The sequence below is a fragment of the Drepanopeziza brunnea genome (assembly GCF_022702325.1).
Source record: "Drepanopeziza brunnea f. sp. 'multigermtubi' strain 214-2 chromosome Unknown ctg8, whole genome shotgun sequence".
NCBI lineage: Eukaryota > Fungi > Ascomycota > Leotiomycetes > Helotiales > Drepanopezizaceae > Drepanopeziza > Drepanopeziza brunnea.
In genome coordinates this window covers 189510-206392 of record NW_027094071.1, presented here as the reverse complement: position 1 = coordinate 206392, position 16883 = coordinate 189510, and the positions used below count along the sequence as shown (strand labels likewise).

At 48.5% G+C, this 16883-nt stretch overlaps 3 protein-coding genes across 3 annotated transcripts; all 3 read right to left on the bottom strand.

Moving 5' to 3' along the window:
* Window positions 1-2409: 2409 nt before the first annotated feature.
* On the bottom strand, window positions 2410-5449 carry L3040_005103 (uncharacterized protein; the record flags this gene model as incomplete). Its single annotated transcript, XM_066157221.1, has 4 exons — window positions 2410-4070; window positions 4126-4597; window positions 4665-5158; window positions 5212-5449. The coding sequence occupies 4 exons, from the start codon at window positions 5447-5449 to the stop codon at window positions 2410-2412; spliced, it is 2865 nt and encodes a 954-aa protein (XP_066011539.1).
* Window positions 5450-8384: 2935 nt separating this feature from the next.
* Window positions 8385-9554, bottom strand: L3040_005102 (uncharacterized protein; the record flags this gene model as incomplete). The annotated part of the gene is made up of 4 exons (XM_066157220.1): window positions 8385-9045; window positions 9122-9239; window positions 9310-9350; window positions 9433-9554. 4 exons carry the CDS (start codon window positions 9552-9554, stop codon window positions 8385-8387), a joined length of 942 nt encoding a protein of 313 aa, XP_066011538.1.
* Window positions 9555-11458: 1904 nt separating this feature from the next.
* On the bottom strand, window positions 11459-12779 carry L3040_005101 (uncharacterized protein; the record flags this gene model as incomplete). The annotated part of the gene is made up of 6 exons (XM_007290947.2): window positions 11459-11544; window positions 11651-12245; window positions 12291-12351; window positions 12403-12618; window positions 12668-12712; window positions 12772-12779. 6 exons carry the CDS (start codon window positions 12777-12779, stop codon window positions 11459-11461), a joined length of 1011 nt encoding a protein of 336 aa, XP_007291009.2.
* Window positions 12780-16883: the final 4104 nt, after the last annotated feature.

The following is a 16883-nucleotide window of genomic DNA, read 5'->3' as shown; positions in this document are numbered from 1 at the left end:
TGAAGCCCTCGCAAAGCTTCAGATCAAAATATCCTCTCAGACGGCTGCTAACAGCTGTATAGGTTCGACTCGCGCCTGAGGGACTGTCACTTCATACAAATTTTTACCGTGCATTCTCGTGCAACTACTTTTTTTCAATATACATTTTCGCAGGCCTTGGAACAAGCACATTTCAAGCCAGAGGAAATTGGGCAATAGATCTTCTTGTATTATTATAATAATGGGATGGGAGTGGGATGGCAATTTCTTGGCGCTCGCCTAATCCTTAATCTAACATTTCGCGTTTAGGCGCTCCCGAGGCTCTCTCTCTCTAGGTAGTGCTGGTGTTTTCTAGCCCGGATGTCTGATACTTGCTTGCTTGCTTGCTTCATCGACCACTCCCCGTATCGTTCTTTGGCCGAAGCATACCATGCAAACATTATATAATAACCAGTGCGCTCGCTGACTGTGAACCTACGGGCTCTCTTCTCTCGGTTACAGTCAAGTCAAGCAAGTGTCCTCTCGCAAATAGGTACACTGGAGATTCGGGCTGAAAACCATCAGAAAAAAAAATCATCTGAATTCGTGATTTGTATTGCAGAGAACTTTTGCAACGCAGCAACAAGCTGTAATTATACACATTGTATGCATTTACGTATCGGCGTAATCATCTTTCTCAATCAGATTTTAACTGCGGCTTTGTAACATGCGTAGATCGATAACAGAAACGAGTCATAGATGATATGAAGAAGTGGATGGCGCGAATCGACGCATTCGAGCTCGGTTTGACTACCGACTTCTCATACACAGAGTTATTGTTGAATGCAGTCAACATCGTGAGATAAAAGCTTTTTTCAATAGGAGGTGGGGGGGACACTTGCTTGACCTGACTGGAACCGAGAGCTCGCAGGCTCATAGCACACAGCCAGCGCATTGAGTATTAGTTAGGGCCGCCAGGATATTTGGTTCCCTGTCGCGGGACGATGCCTTGCGTACTGAACTCAATGCAATGAAATCTTCTGCTTGGAAGGGGTGCTTGAATTACCGGTATGCGGCTGTGTATGGATGGACCAGTAGTATCGAATCCTCAATAGCGTTTCCCTCGCGGCGTTAATCTCGAGCTGATTGATTAGTCGTGAATTTCTAGAGAATGGTCACCTCTCACACGCTGTATCGGATACTCCTTTCAACTTCTTCTGAGATCTGGCAGGAAGCATGGAGATCTGACGAGAAGAAGCCTGTGACGAGTACAGTGGGCAGCAAAACATATGCATGTCTAAGTGTGTCTAGATCTCGTCCTCAAGTTGATTCAAGCTGGGGTAGCCTTTCTCTCGCCCTCTCTGGGCCCATATCATCTGCTTGTCGGATTCGGCGAGCTCTTCCCCAGTAAGCGTCTTCAGGCCTGCTTCTCTGCGCTCTATGAACATCTCAAGCGCTTCGTCGTGCATCTCGTTGGACGTCTATCCATTGCGATCAACGACGGGCTTTTCCCTACGCGCAACTCTCAGCGGTACATCATTCACATCTGGAAGGAGAGGGGCTCGGCTTACAAGGTCCTCTTTCAATAGCCATCGACGCACGCTCCCCCCCTGTGTAGAAGCCTCTTGCTACGACGGGTCCAAATGACAAAACGCTCTTCGATAGCCACTTGCAATCTTAGAAGAAGATCGCCGGCAACTTCGGCTGCTTTACAGCTCGGAACGGCGTCACTTGCGAAAAGTAGACGTTGGGACCCGGGCTATTGAGGACTGTCCTAACCTGTAGAGATGAACGGTTCCAATCAATCAATCAACCTATCTCCTCGACTTCCAAGGTGAAGAGATCTCACGACGTCCGTGGTGGCAACTTCAGAAGCGGTCGGCTTCTGAGCAAGCCCGCCTCTATTTAGCATCAAATTCAGCCGCGCTTCGGCGGATTCATCGGGTTTGTGATTATATTTCCCTTCTTTGAACACGGGGCCGGATCCAAGGCAAGGGATCGTATTTAGATTTTGGTACGGTGACCAATAAGAAAGGGCAAATACGTGCTTGTTGGTATGGTCATGAGAGTATGGATTTCGATGCGTCTTTCTTGGTAGGCTGTACAATTTAGCGGCGAGTTGTGGCAGGGTCGGATAGACTTGGAAGAACCAGGACATCTTCAATTTCTATTAGAACAGGGGACGTAGACGGCCACCTATGCGTGATGGTCGTTGGTACACAGTCGATTGGATTTGTATAAATACAGATTTGTGAGGCTGTGGGTAGGAAGGAGGATGATTCGCTTAGGGGAAAAAAAGGGGGATCGAGGTAAACAGAACGGCAAAAAAGGGGGAGTGAGGTAAAAAGGTCATTAGTAATGGGTTACTAAAAGCCTTTTCTAGCATTATATAAATACATATATATACATGAGTGTGTGGATGTGTATGCGTACAAACACCAGCCAGAACACCTACTCGAACTTCACCCGGATCGCCTCATCCAACATCCTCCCGACCTTAATTATCAACGCCTTCCTCTCAGCATCCCACCTCCACCCCTCACCGAGAGGACAAGCAACCCAAACCGTCGTCGCCCCCCCATCCACAACCCCCTGGCTCCAGTACGCGCCCTCGGGCTCCACCTCAACACCCAGCACAATCACCTCATGCAGCCAGTTCCCCTCGGCCCGGTACCCGAAGGAGCCTCCGACGAGCAGCTCCCCGTCGCCATACGTCAGCGCAATCTCGCTCGTGGCTTCCTGCACGAGACTCTCGCCGTCATCTAGATACAGCCGCCCGACGGCTCTCCCCTCCGCATCGGGCGCCACGAAGAAGTTGAACGGCTGCGCGCGCACGTCGGTGGTGGTAGCGCCCGAAGCGTTGCGCATCGGAACGACGCAGCCGCCGCGGACGTGCAGCGGGATCTCGGTGAGCGGGATGTCCGTCAGGTTGAGCTTCGCGCCCTCCCCTTCGATCTTCGCGTACGTCTTGAAATCGTAGAAGGTGTCGCGCGGGAGGTAGATCTCGACGTGGGTGGCGTTCTCCTCCGTGACGGGCGAGACGAGGAGGGCGTCGCCGTAGAAGAACTGGAGGTCCACGCCGACGGTGTGGCGGTCCGCGGGATAGAGGAAGAACATCGGGTTGAGGAGCGGGGTGCCGTCGACGCTCTGCTGGTACAGGGCCGTGTAGATGTAATCGAGCAGCCGGTAGCGGATGTCGATGGCGTTCTTGGCCGCCGCGGTCACGCTCGCCCAGACATAGAACTCCTGCGGGCTCGAATAGTCGCCGTTGTGGTTCCGGAAGAAGGGGTTGAACGCCCCCAAGGTGGCCCAGCGCGCGCACAGCACCTCGGTCGTGTTACCGGCGAAGCCACAGACGTCGGAGCCAACCATGGGGACTTGGTAGATCGCTGCGAAACCGAGCATGCCTTGGATCGAGTTGCGATACAGTTCCCAGGTTGACATGTTGTCTCCAAGCCACTTGCCCACGGTGTGGCCAGAGCCGGCGAAGGTCGAGCGCGTGATGACCATTGGACGGCGGCGCGGTCGACGGTTGATGAGAGCAGTACGTGAGGCCGCGCTCATCATCGCGCCATAGATGTTGTGGACGTCCAGCTCGACGTGCCCGTCGTAGTGTACAATGTCGGTGTCGAGCGTGAAATTCGAAACGCCTCCGTATGCCTCGACCGTGTTTGCGTTGTCGATCTGGTAAGGGGGCTCCAAGAGGTTCCTACCTGGGAAACCAATGACCTTCTGAGCTTGCCGCTTTTGCAATACCACATTGCTAGCAATGGAACGCCGGGTACTGGGCGCAGCAGCCGGGACCAGCCACGGTGGTGCGTACGCGAGACCATCAGGTGGGTATGGCGAGCTGGAATTTGGCTGGAAAGCCTCTGGGAATCCAGGGAGAGGCCGAGGACTAGATCTGAGAGGCGCTCTCGTAGGGGGGAAGCCACGCTCCTCGGCGCTCTCTTGCGGGTCGTCGCCAAAGTAGTTGAAGTTGGCTGCCTCGTTCATGTCGATCCAGAGTCCGTCGATATCGACACCCGTGTCAGCGTTGAAGAACTCTGCGAACTCGTCGTCCCAAAATTTCTGCGTGTCGGGGTGGAACCAGTCGGGGAACGCAGTGATACCTGAACTCATTAGTAGGGATATCGCGGGTATTTTGAACTTGACAGGATGCATTACCGGGCCAAACAACACCTTGATAGATAGATCCGTTCTTCTGCAATAAGATACCCTGGTCTCGGGCCTTCAAAAAAGTCTCATATGGCAATCCATTTTCTCGCTCTGTTTGAAATGCCACGGCAGGGTCAACCATTACAATGTACTTCTGATGGTGATCGTGTAAATAGTCGACGTACTCCCTGACTCTCGCAACTGGGAAGCGATCAGGATCCGTCGTCATGATATACCTTTCGTACATGTAGTCGATATCCGTCCACATTGTCTCTAACGGGATCCCCGCCATCGAGTAGTTATACACCACCTCGGCGATGGAGTAGAAATCCCTATAGCCATACCGGCACTGGTGGTATCCAAAGCCCCAGTACGGCATCATAGCCGCCTTCCGGGTGACCTCCGAATACTGCTTTGCAACATCTATCGGACTCGGTCCGCTGAGAAAGTACATGTCAAGAATTCCGGACATCATGTTATACTACTCTATACGTTAGCAGCAGAGAGATTTCTAGCTGGCAGGCAAGAAGCAAATTCGCGATACTCACTTCAAGGTATTGCCCGTCCTGCTCCGTGCGGTTGATCTTGACGTCCATGCCGGCGCTAGAAAGCATAAAGACGCCATGCGTCCCCTTCTCGCCCCGGTGATCGAAGTAGATCGGGTGGTTACCGTACAGGTTCTGTCCCGACGGTACAAGGTAGCCATCGCGAGACCAGAGGGTGCGCGTGTAGCCCGTGGTGTTGAGCCGCAACGAATCGGTGTGTTCACCGAGGCCGTAAAGGTTTGGGTCGTCCGGCAGCGCAGTCCGGAGTCGTAGGTACTGGTCCTCGAATATCATCGTCGCGGCACTGGTGTCGAAGAGGATCTCTCCATTGGATCTCCGCGTGACTTTGAAGCTGAAAGGCGACGTTTCGTAGGAGAACTCTAGCGTGGCAGCCGCTGGGGAGACGGAGCCATTGGCGCTAGGAGTTGGGAAGACGGAGGTGGGAACCTGGTAGGCGATTTGTCCTGCATCTTCGATCTTGACGTGAAGTCGTGATTCTAATCCTTATAAGCGTTTTGTTTCATAGCCAGGAGTGGAATGAACGACTTACCAGTATCGTGGTTGACGGTGAGCTTCAACTCAGGCACATCGGTACCATGGACATTGCAAGCTGTCCCCCCGAGCTTCAAGCTTGCACTCAAGCCAGTTCCAGTCTGCACGATATTAGAGGCAACGTATCCTGGACAGCCATCCCTCGCATCTGTAGCCGTATACTGTTTCTCCGAGACAGCAACGCCCGACACAGCACTTGCTAACAACGCAAGGGCTGTGGGAAAGTGACGAAGCATTTGACGGACGAGGTGTTTGTTCACAGTACATATTATGAACTCAATGGAAGCTCCCCGGTTTTTATATCAGATCACTTCGCCTAACGAGTATCCCAGAACTCCACTCCTCGATCCTTCAAGAGCTCAGATAACGCCCAGCGATCCATCCATCCTGTAAGAACCCGGCCTCTCTCTTCTCTCCTCCCTCCCGCACCCGAGCATACAAGTAATGTAACATTCCACTAATTTTGTGCCCAACAAGCCATCCAAACTCGCTGTATGTGATGCCGATCCCCCTGGCATACCGCCGATCAATTGTTCCCCGGAATCCAAAGATGAGATGGATGATAGCCTCCCTCTCCCCTTGCTAATATAACCACTCCATATAGAATCTAGTCCGGGAAAACCGCTACAACTCTCGCCGCAATGGGTGAAGTAGGTAAGTTAAGCGAGAAGAAAGAACCCGTCGCGGAAATCAGCAAGCTACCCGCTCGCTAGCCAAGGCCGGCACCCGAGAGTCAAATACGGAAAGGCTTTAACAATCCATATCAGAAGTGGAGACATATTGCTAGTATTATATCCAGTCTGATCATTTATCAGATCAGCCGCGGGTGATTTTATTTTTAGAATAGTTCACAAACGAAAAGACAATCTGTTTGCATGGTTATGAAGAATAAAGATGAGTACACGAGACCAACCTTCCTCTATATCAAGTTTATATAAATTTGCGGGAGGTTCGAACGATATATGTATACATCTATATTATATCGAGCGTTTGTTCCGAGCTGTCACGGGGTGCTATGGCAGGTGGCCAGGTAGCGCGGACAAGTAGCTAAGAGCCTCTGCAGGCTCGGCAGAGCTTCTTTCCCTCTTCAAGAATCAGAACCCATTCTATCTATCAGTGACCCCCTTATACTTACAAATATTGCGTTTCGAATACCCGCCGTTATTGTTATACCTTGAAGGCAGGTAGGGGATCATTTCAATGGTCCTCTGACCCTCTCTTACCAGAGGCATTTGTTAGACCGTCTAAAGTAAATACAAAGCTTTATTCGGAAACAGCGCAGGTGATATCTAGGCCCTCCTATTAAAAGAGACCGTCCAGTGACCGTCTTACAGCCCTCCCCGTTCAATTTTTTATAAATCGGTTTTTCGACGCAATTAATTGTAAACCGTTTTATTTAGACTCTAGTTCGCAAAATCGATGTAAGTATAACCTGGTTTCGTAATCTTTAAATATTCGTGCCAAGATATTTCTTAGGCCCGGTCTGAAGTTCGGGGACGGTCTTGGGACGGTCCTAGGACGGTCCTAAAACGATCCCAAAATGTCTTAGGACGGCCTTTTGACGAAAATACGAGCTTTTGAAAGAGATGATTTATTCGATCAAGTCGATTCTATTTCAGCTACAATTCAATGATTGAAACCGGTTGTATTTTTTTTTGGCCTTTTAGAATCTATTCAATCCTAGATATAGACCTGTGGCGACTCACCACGCTAACCTCTCGAGCCCGTCCCTACAAGACATCGTCATCGGATGATTGATTAGCTGACCGTCTATGTAATCCCCTAAATTGCCTTTAAGGTAGCTTTCGCACAGGAATATATCATACTTTTCGGAATTAAAAAAAAAAAAAAAAAAAAAAAAAAAAAACCCTTCCACGCTCAGCTCAGCTCAGATCACCTTACCCGACCTTATCTGCCAACCATCTTTTAACTTAACTCAACGATCTCCACTCCCGGCGCATCGACGTCATTCTCTGCTCGTTAACCTTGACTTGCAACCACATTGACTTGTCTCTACAAAACCAGGATTTCACAACGACAACAACGTCTGATTCAATCAAATTAAAATCGATAAAAAAAAAAGATTTCCAAGCCCATATTTTTTCTTCTTTTCTTTTCTTTTCTTTTCAGATCTGCAATGCATCATGAATCTATTTATTTTTCTACTTTTTTTTTTCTTCTCATATACACATAATCGTCGGTTACCTTGAATTAAATTTGTAAAAAATCCCGACCTTACAGCAAGTCGGTCAATTCTTTCGATTTTAAATTTAAGGAAACCGACCATTACATAGTAGTATATATACATATAAAGTAAAAGCAATCTTTTTTTTTTTTCAATCCCCCTTTCCCCCCCCCCCCTCCCTAACGTAAGATTCTTTCGCCTTTCGCAACACAAGTAAAAAGTAAGCGGATCTGCTGCGAAATCTCTACCTCACGGAGTAGACTTAGTATCGCCAGATTACCGGTATCTATCTATTACAGAGACTAGGTACCGAAGTTTGAGAGCTGCCAAAACTCACAAAACTCACAAAACTCACAAAACTCACAAACTCACAAACTCACAAACTCGCAAACTCACAAACTCACAAACTCACAAACTCACAACCTCACAAAGCTAATGATATTACAACGGCAAAATAAAATAAAATAAAACCCCCGATTATATCATACAGTTTGAATACGGAATCAGTACAAGCCAGCCGAAATAGTTAGTTCCGACGACCGGACCTAGGTCATACGGACAGTCGTCGATTCGAGCCCTGAACCAGACACCGCGAGATGCGGGCTTTTGAACCAGACGAGGGGGCGCCCTCCACAAGGTAAGGTAGGGAAGATAGACAGCGACCAACCTTTTTCCCTCCCGTCATCCACATCACGTCTCCCCAGATTTGCGAATGCGAAAAAGAGAGGTCACCGAATAAAAAAAGTATAATACATATGAATATAAACTTTCGTATTATCATTCTACCACCATATACCAAATTTCCATGCCTCCTCCCCCTCCCCTAAGATTTTATTTTATTGTTGAATTTTTTCCTCCACTTCCAAAAAAGAAAAAAAGAAAATATACCCAAGTCCGATTTGTATTTGTTCATCCCCCGAGGTCGGTGTGTTCCAATACACGGTACTGCTATCACCGAGTCGTTTTAATTATCTCAGCTAACCGATCTACAGCAGTGCGAGAGCGCCCAGGGCCAAGAGACCGACGGCAGGCTTGACCGAGCCGGCGCCAGCAACCGCAGGGCCGGTGTAGGTAACCATTCCGGTGGTGCTGGCTCCGGTGCCCTTCGCCGGGGTGGTGGGAGCAGGGCCGGGCTTGTTCAGGCCGCTGGTGGTACCGGAGCACTTGACGTAGAGGGATGCGCAGTAGGACTGGTTGGCATCTGGCTTCGATTGGCAATCCGAGCGGACCTTCTCGCAGTCCGCGGGGGCAGAAGGGGCTGGGTAGGCTGAAGAGGCGGTAAAGACGACTGGCTCGCCGACGTAGACGGATGGCGTGGGCTCGGGGCCGGTGAAGACGACTGGCTCGCCGACGTAGACGGACGGAGTGGGCTCGGGGCCGGTGAAGACGACTGGCTCGCCGACGTAGACGGATGGAGAGGGTTCGGGGCCGGTGAAGACGACTGGCTCGCCGACATAGGGGGTCGGAGCGGGAGCGTCCTTGTTCAAGCCGCTGGTGGTTCCGGCGCACTTGACAAAGAGAGATGCGCAGTACGACTGGTTGGCACCTGGCTGCGATTGGCAGTCCGAGCGAACCTTCTCGCAGTCCGTGGAGGCGGCGGCGGGGGCTGCCTCAGTGGGAGTTGGGACAATGGCTGCGGTAGCAGTGCTATATTTATTTGTCGCATCAGTCAAGGTTTTGTTTCACAAGGCGAGGGAAGCGGGCGGGATCAGCGTGGACGTACCAATCGCCACGAGCGATGGCAGCGGCATTGCAGATGCCCGAGAAAGTCTTGGAGGTAGCCGTCGCAGCAACGCTCAGGAGAGAGGCAGAGACGGCAGCGCAGTACTCGCGGCCGCGGGCTGTTGGCGTCGCACAGAGTCAGTCAAGGCGGACGAGCAAGAGAATGAAATCTATCTCGGGGAGACGAACCGTTATCCTCGCCGAGACATGTCTGCTGGAGGCAACCACAACTGATTGAATCTATTAGCCAAAGACGTCCTGCGAATAATTGTGGAAAGGGAGTGTTGTAGGTAGGTAGGTATGTATACATACGCGACTTGAGGAGTCCCGGCAGCAAGGCAGGCGTTGTAGACCATCGTGCAGTCGTTCTGGCGGGCCACGACGGAGGCAGAGGCAACAGAGGCCATAACGACAGCGACGGTGAAGTATTGCATCTTGGAGATTATTGGGCTTGATTAACGACGGAAAGAAAATTGTGTGAAGAACGAAAGGACTGCAGATGAGCTCTGATGCAAGGGTGATGGATGGCAAAGAGAAATGTAGGAGGCACAGTCCTCCTTCTTATACTTAAGCTTCAACTGCCAAACGCCAACTCAACTCCCTCCACCCCAAGCCAAGCCACCCGTGTCGCCTGAAAAATTGTGTCCTATTTCCATGACCAGTGCTACTGTACATAGCTGACTGTAGCACGGGCCCGATTGCAAAAATGTTGAGGTTTTACGTATTATTGTCTGGGCCGTTTTAGCTACGTAGACTAGACTAGACTGCTCATGGCCGCATGGATGGATCGATGAATGGACGGACCAGTCGAGCTCTTTGAAGACTCTCTTTCTCTCTCTCTTGCTCTCTCTCTCTTTCTCTTAGTTTCTCCTAGTTGCTCTCATACTGGGGTTAGGAGTAGCAAAGTCCCACAAGTCAAGTCCAACAGCACGATCGCGAGTTCGAGGAAGATGTGGAGATCAAAAATCGTTAGTCATAGACCGAAATCATTAATCCACGCTGATGTCGACTTTTCTCTCCTTCAGCCACTTTTGTTACGGAGTAGTTATTACTAGACCAGTAGTGGCCAGTGCGTGTAGGAGAGTATTCCCGTACCACAACTTACATGAGACGAATTCTTTGCCGGAAAACGTCATGATCATCGATACAAACACAAACATAGTCAAGGTTTAAGCGACCGTCGCGCTACCCTTTAGCCGAGGGCTGGAATAAATACCATACCTACCTGGGACGGAGTGTCATCCGAAGAATCTGGATAGCTCCCGTCGCACACGCGCAGATGATGTAATTGACCGCGTACGAAATTGCATACAATCTTGCTTACATCACCTACCGGATGTAGGATGTAACTAGAGGCATTTCTGCCGCCGACCTACCGAACTTCACTCACTGAGTTAAGTCTCCTAAATATAGTAAATATAGTACAGTACAGTAGGGTCAGCGCCACAGCCAAGAGGCTTAGTAGGGTCGACGGTTTCAGAAAAGAACGATCACTGACCTCTTGAGAAGCGTATCTAAGTATAAGCATGAACTACAACGACATGCGGAAACTCTATCCGGCCTATTTTGCCCCTGGGTTAGAGGCTGATCCTGTGCCTTGACCCTTGACCCAAAATACGGAGTCCGGACGGAAAGGTATGCGGATACGGTAGGTAGGCACTCACTCTACGGTACCGTATATTACAATTTTGGCGATATGGAGTATATTTAGCCAAGTGTGTGTTGGTACCGGTACCGTACCTCGGTGGCCTTCGGTCGAATGGAACCACACAGTTCCCCTGCTTCCCTCCGCCCGTGATTTGTTTTGATACTATTTGGTACTATCGTCGCCGGCGCTCTTCCGTTCGGAATCATTTACACGGATACGCACGCAAAGCAATCCCCACTTCTCTCTCCCTTCAAAGCCAAGGCGCTCTGTATTGAATGGGGCTAAGATATCTGACCAGGCTACTATTATGTCACTGAGCTTGCAGAATGCCCGAAATCCCTTTTCCAAAGTTAATAACTCAGTCAAGTGCCTCGACGTATGTACGTACGTACGAATTTACATACACCTTACCTACCTACATAGCAAACGCTTGACGAGGGAGTGACCGGGAAATATCTACATGCCGGACCAGCGCTCGTATAAAACTAACCATCAACCAAACCAACCATCAAGGACCACCGAAATTGATGCGGGTCCAGAATACGGGGCTTATTACAGTAATTGAATCGAGATCATTCGGCCACTCAGTCGTCATGAAAGAGTCTCGCGATAGATATGCTGCTGCATTGCTGTCGGCCCTAGGTATGACCCGGCGCAGTCCATTGATGAAGCTCCGCAGCCCACCAATTTTCACTCTCTCTTATTGATCATCAACGTCTGCGAATTGCACATCGCCTTCAAGCCTGCAACACCCATTTCAACCCCCCATCCACTCTCTAGTTCATGAGGCATTTTACTCAGCGCATGTCATTGGGAAAAGTTGGAGAGGCGAAAATGACGTAACTCGGGGTTCATGCTCTGCTTCGTTCCAGAGAAACGTACCTTTGAATCCTCCAAACGGAGCCATGGGCGACAAGTCAAAATGATTATTGACCCAGACCGTACCAGCTTCGAGCTGCCGCGCAATGCGACTAGCACTTTCCACATCTTTCGACCAGACGGATGCACCAAGACCCATATCGGTGGCATTGGCTCGTTCAACGACCTCGACTTCGCTTTCCCAACACAAGGTCGGCACAATAGGGCCTACAAGTATGCCATTAGCCTTTGCGAGAGTGGTGTGCACACGGACGAGTGTACCAAAAGGCTCCTCGGTCACGATCCTCGAGTCATCAGCCGGATTGTCGATAATAGTCGGGTTGATGAAGTAACCGCTCGTATTTTCCACCTTGCCACCAAATGCAACTGTCCACTGTTCCTTCTCTATGTCAGCAAAGAAACCTTTGACGCGTTCGTACTGCATCGAGTTTTGGAGTGGGCCGCAGAATGTATCCGGGGCGAAGCCGTCACCGACTCGAAGAGTCTCTGCGTGACGAGCCAACGCCTCAAGGAATGGCTCGTAGATGGACTTGTGGATGAAGATGCGCTTGATGCACAGGCAGATTTGTCCAGAATTTAGGAACGCGAAGTTGGCAATCTGGTTTTGTCAGCACCAAGAAGATCAGAAATCGAGGAAGCCGACCTCAGGAGCGACTTTCTCGATATCCACATCAGCGCAAACAATCGCTGCATCATTTCCCCCACTAGGGTTCGTCAGTATTCCGTTGGAAAGTGGAGGGTTCATGACGACGCACAGCTCCAATGTGACTCTCTTGAGAGTCTTTGCAGCACTTGCGGCCACAAGCTTTCCCGTGCGAGTTGAGCCCGTGAAGCTGATCTTGTCGATACCAGGATGAGAAGTAATCCATGGGCCCAGATTGTCATCGCCGCTGAGAGACTGGACGACTCCTGGCGGGAAGAAATTTTGAGCCAGCTCGACGAGTTTCAAGCCGCTATATGGCGTGAAGGGTCTAGACGCATTAATGACAGAGCGTCATCGTGAGAAGAAGTGATGCTCACGATGGTTTGATGATGATTGCATTGCCTGTAACGACCGCAGGAGCACTGAGGAGACCAAGTCAGCCATAGAGATATGAACTGGCCTCAGGGCAGGTTGGGCTTACATCTTCATGATCGCCAACAAGTTCGGGAAATTCCAAGGGACGATACCCGCGACGACGCCAAGGGGGATGAATCGACAGACAATATTCCTCTCTTCTGTATCCTCGATCACTTCCTCTGGCAAAGTCATCTGCGCAGCAGCGCGTCCGACAGCAATGGCCAAGTCGACCTCTGCCTTGGCCTGGAACGTCTGCCCACGCAACTATCAGCATTCCTCTCTCGCTCCTCCTATAACTCCCATCACAGTGCACCCACCGGCTTTCCCTGCTCCGTAGTTAGCAGCTTCACGAATCCATCCTTCTCATTCTCAACAGCCTGTATAAATGCAAGCAAAGCTTTCTGTCGGTCTTCCTACGAGACTTTCGCATCCTAATTATTTAACACGAAATTTTCAACTTGCTCACAACGACTTGATTTTCATTGCATTCGATTCTTAAGATACGGTTTCCTTAAGAATCCGCTGAAACCAAATCAATAGCTCGTTGCGCTCGCCGCACAGCTCGAGAAATAGTTCCCGTCACTCTATCTCGATCCTCCGCGGACAACAATAATACTAACAACGTTGATTATATACGGCTTTAAGACGCTGCATCGCCGTCTAACCTTATTTAGCACTTTAAGAAGAGAAAAAGGAACGCTGCTATCAATTTACAGCTTTTTCTTTTCGTATTAAGACGAAGAGCACCGACTACTAACACGGCGACGAAAGCTATCGAGAGCTACTTCGACGACATCGACCGCGCAGCTGCTATTAAACGACGTGTTTAACAGCAATACGCCTTCGCTTCGGATTAGATTGTAAACGACCAACTTGACCTCGAATCTCGACATTATGCGCAAGAGTTCTTTAAGAGTCTCTTTACGTTTATGCGTACTTATTCACACGCAACCACCGGAGCAGCCACTCCCCCTTCTCTTTCGACCGCTTTTTATAGCAGCGAGCAAACGGCCCCTTTTAAGTCTGTCTTATAAGCAAATTCCGCAGGGCTTTCGAAAACCTTGAAAAACTCAAAAGCTGCCGCTTAATCGGCAATCGCTAAGCTGTCCCGATCCTCTTCCGTTATAAGAATAAAACCTGCAAAGACCCGCAAGCTTACGAGCTCTTAAGCCACTCGCAAGTCTTTTAGCGAACAATCTAAGATACGCCAAGACAAGCGAGTCTTGATTTAAGTACTTTCCGCCGTACTCTTAGCTCGTCCCGACAGTTACGCCGCTCGCAAAGCTATTGCCGACAAACTGGACGGCGTCGACATAACCACTATCCTTCGTCTTAAAGCTACTCGCACGGGTTAAGCACTCACCCCGATCAACCTTAAAGCGAAAGACCTCCTTATTACAAATGAAGCTAAAAAAGTGTACTAAAAGGTTCTTAAGGCCACGAAAGCGACTATCCCGGTCAAATAATACACGTACGCTATTTAAGAGGTCCTTGCCGAAATCAAAAGCCTTTTCGGCGAGATTTTCAAGACGGCGAAGCATATCGACGAAAAGATCTTAGCTTAAGCCGAAAGAGCCTCGGTAAGCGTCCGTATCTCTTAGCACGGAGCCGACCCGGCGACCGGCTTAACCTGCTAAATAGTCTCTTTCTTAAAAGAAGTCCGCAGCTTTAAGCTATTCGGCTGCAACAACTACTCTCGGCTAGTCGACAAAAAGCAACCTATTAAAAAGCACGACCTTGGCTGCCTCGGTTAATATAACTCGGCCAAGTGCATTCGGCACGCACGCTGCTTTTACTGCGGCGAGCGAAAAGATTAGCACGACGGGCTCGACGGCAAAGATTGCACGGCACCCCTTCGCTATGCAAACTGCCACGGCTCGTACGAAGCTAGTCATAAAAACTACTTTGCGGCTCTTAAGCGAGTCAACGGCAAGGTGATCACTTTTATCAAGAAAGAGCTAAGCGCCGTCCGACGATTAAAAGCTTAAGCCTACGCTATTGTTACTGCTCTTATGACGGAGGAGAACGAACCGACCCCGGCTTCTCAACTAGAGACTCTTGCTACCGGTATCAACGCGGCTCTCCTTCGAAAAAGACGCGCTTTTACGGTGCAAAAGCACGAGCGAGCGACCTCTTTTCAAGCCGTCTCTTCACAATCTTCTTCTTAGTCCTTTACGCAAGCTACGAGACCTTTACGCAATACGGCTACGCGCAAGAACCTTAACGAAAAGACTTTAATAGACAGCGCCTTCTTTATTATAAACGAAAAAAAAAATACGTTAATAGCGATATCGGACTATCACGTAGACAACACTACCAGCTCATCTTTTTCGTTTATAAAAAGCTCGAGCATTGCTGCTAGCTAAGATGCTTAAAACAACTTTATATATTAAGCACGCCGACACGGCACCGCGGCACTCGCCGCAATCGACAGCTCTTTAAAGAAATCCAAGTCTATTAAGCGAACGTAAGCAAAAAGCAGCCATACTACATTGCTTTACTTTACCTTTGCTATTCGGCAAATATTAACGTTATTTATATTTAAAAGCCGTATACGCACTCGAGCACTAAAACTTAAAACCACTCGTTTTACGAATGCTATGCTTTAATAGAATCGTAAGATAATTAAAACGATGCTTAATACTTCGCTAAGCGACTACGAGTGATAACTTACGTGCGCAAAAGCGTAAGTCTTCGCACTTAACAACGCCGTTCTATTCGCAACAAAAATCTCTTATAAGTCGATATAAACGGCTTCGCTACTTTAAACGTCTATTAGCAACTCTTAATAAACCCGATTATAAACTATATCACTTATCTCGTTCTTCTTTCTAAGTGCTTGATTAAAAAGGACTTTAATATATAGCACGATATATTCGAACTAAAGGTTGAGCTTAAAAGCCGAAAAAGAAACCTTGCGGCCTGGTCTAATGCTAATAAAATAGACTACATTAGACTTTCGAGCGACCTTATCCATAAAGCTGGTCACGTTTTAGACTTGACCTTTTTAAATATCCCGTTTGCTTAAACGACAATTCGCTCCGATCTTTATTCGAGCTTAAACTACGAGACTTAAGTCACGATTATCTTTAGCCGAAGAGTCGTTCTTTTAAAGCGCTTCTAATACCGAATACCGGACCAAGACTTCGAGAAATTCGCTTCGCTTATAGCGTTAAGCGTAAACCAACTTTTCGACTTATAAACAATATATTCTATTAAAAAACTCGATCAGCTTGCGATCAGTTTAGCTATTGCTTTCAACTCTGCTTTAAAAGTTGCGGGATAGCCCGCTCGAAAAAGGTTAACGGCTGCACTATAATAAACGGCAGACTGCTAGATAGCGTATAAGAAACACTTAGCAGCGCGCTCCGTAATGTACGACGGAAAACCGACTTAAGAAACGCGAAACTAGCTCGCTATAATCAAAAAAGCTAAGAGGGCCTATTAAACTTACGTGATCGACGGAGTAAAATCGAATTAAAACTTATATAAAGTTATAAGCTAACATAAGCTTACTCCGAACTTAAAATCGCTCTTTTTAATAGTCAACGACGAAGCTATCGAAGATATTAAAAAGAAAGCGGACGCGCTACGAGAAAGCATCTTTAAACGGTTTAGCGCCGCCGACGACTTCGACTACGATCTACTCGCTAATTAAGAAGATACTGGCCGGCTCTTTTAAGATACTACGGTATTATTAAAAAAAGTAGAGTCTTACGTAATTAAAGTAATAAGCATTTCACTCGAAACGGACAAAATCATCGTACGACTGCTTAAAGCATGCTAGCAACACGTTTATCACTTCTTTTATAGCTTCTTTAATAAATGCTTAGCTCTTTATTATTTCTCGGATGCGTAAAAGCTCGCCGAAATCTCGATGATCTTTAAAATAAAGAAAAAAGACAAGACTTTTATCCGCTCTTAACGACCGATTGCTTTGCTTTCGTACATTTTTAAAAGACTAAAGCGCATCGTTGCGAAGAGAATTACGTAGACTGCTTTTATTAACGACGTCTTTAGCTTACAATACGCGAGAGCTTTTTTACGGCGCTTTATATTAAACTTCGCTTCGTGCTTAACATACGATATCGAGTCCGCACTTATAATTAAATACTAAGTTACTATAGTCATTATAAACATTTAAAGAGCCTTTGATGCGATCTTGACTCGTCGCTT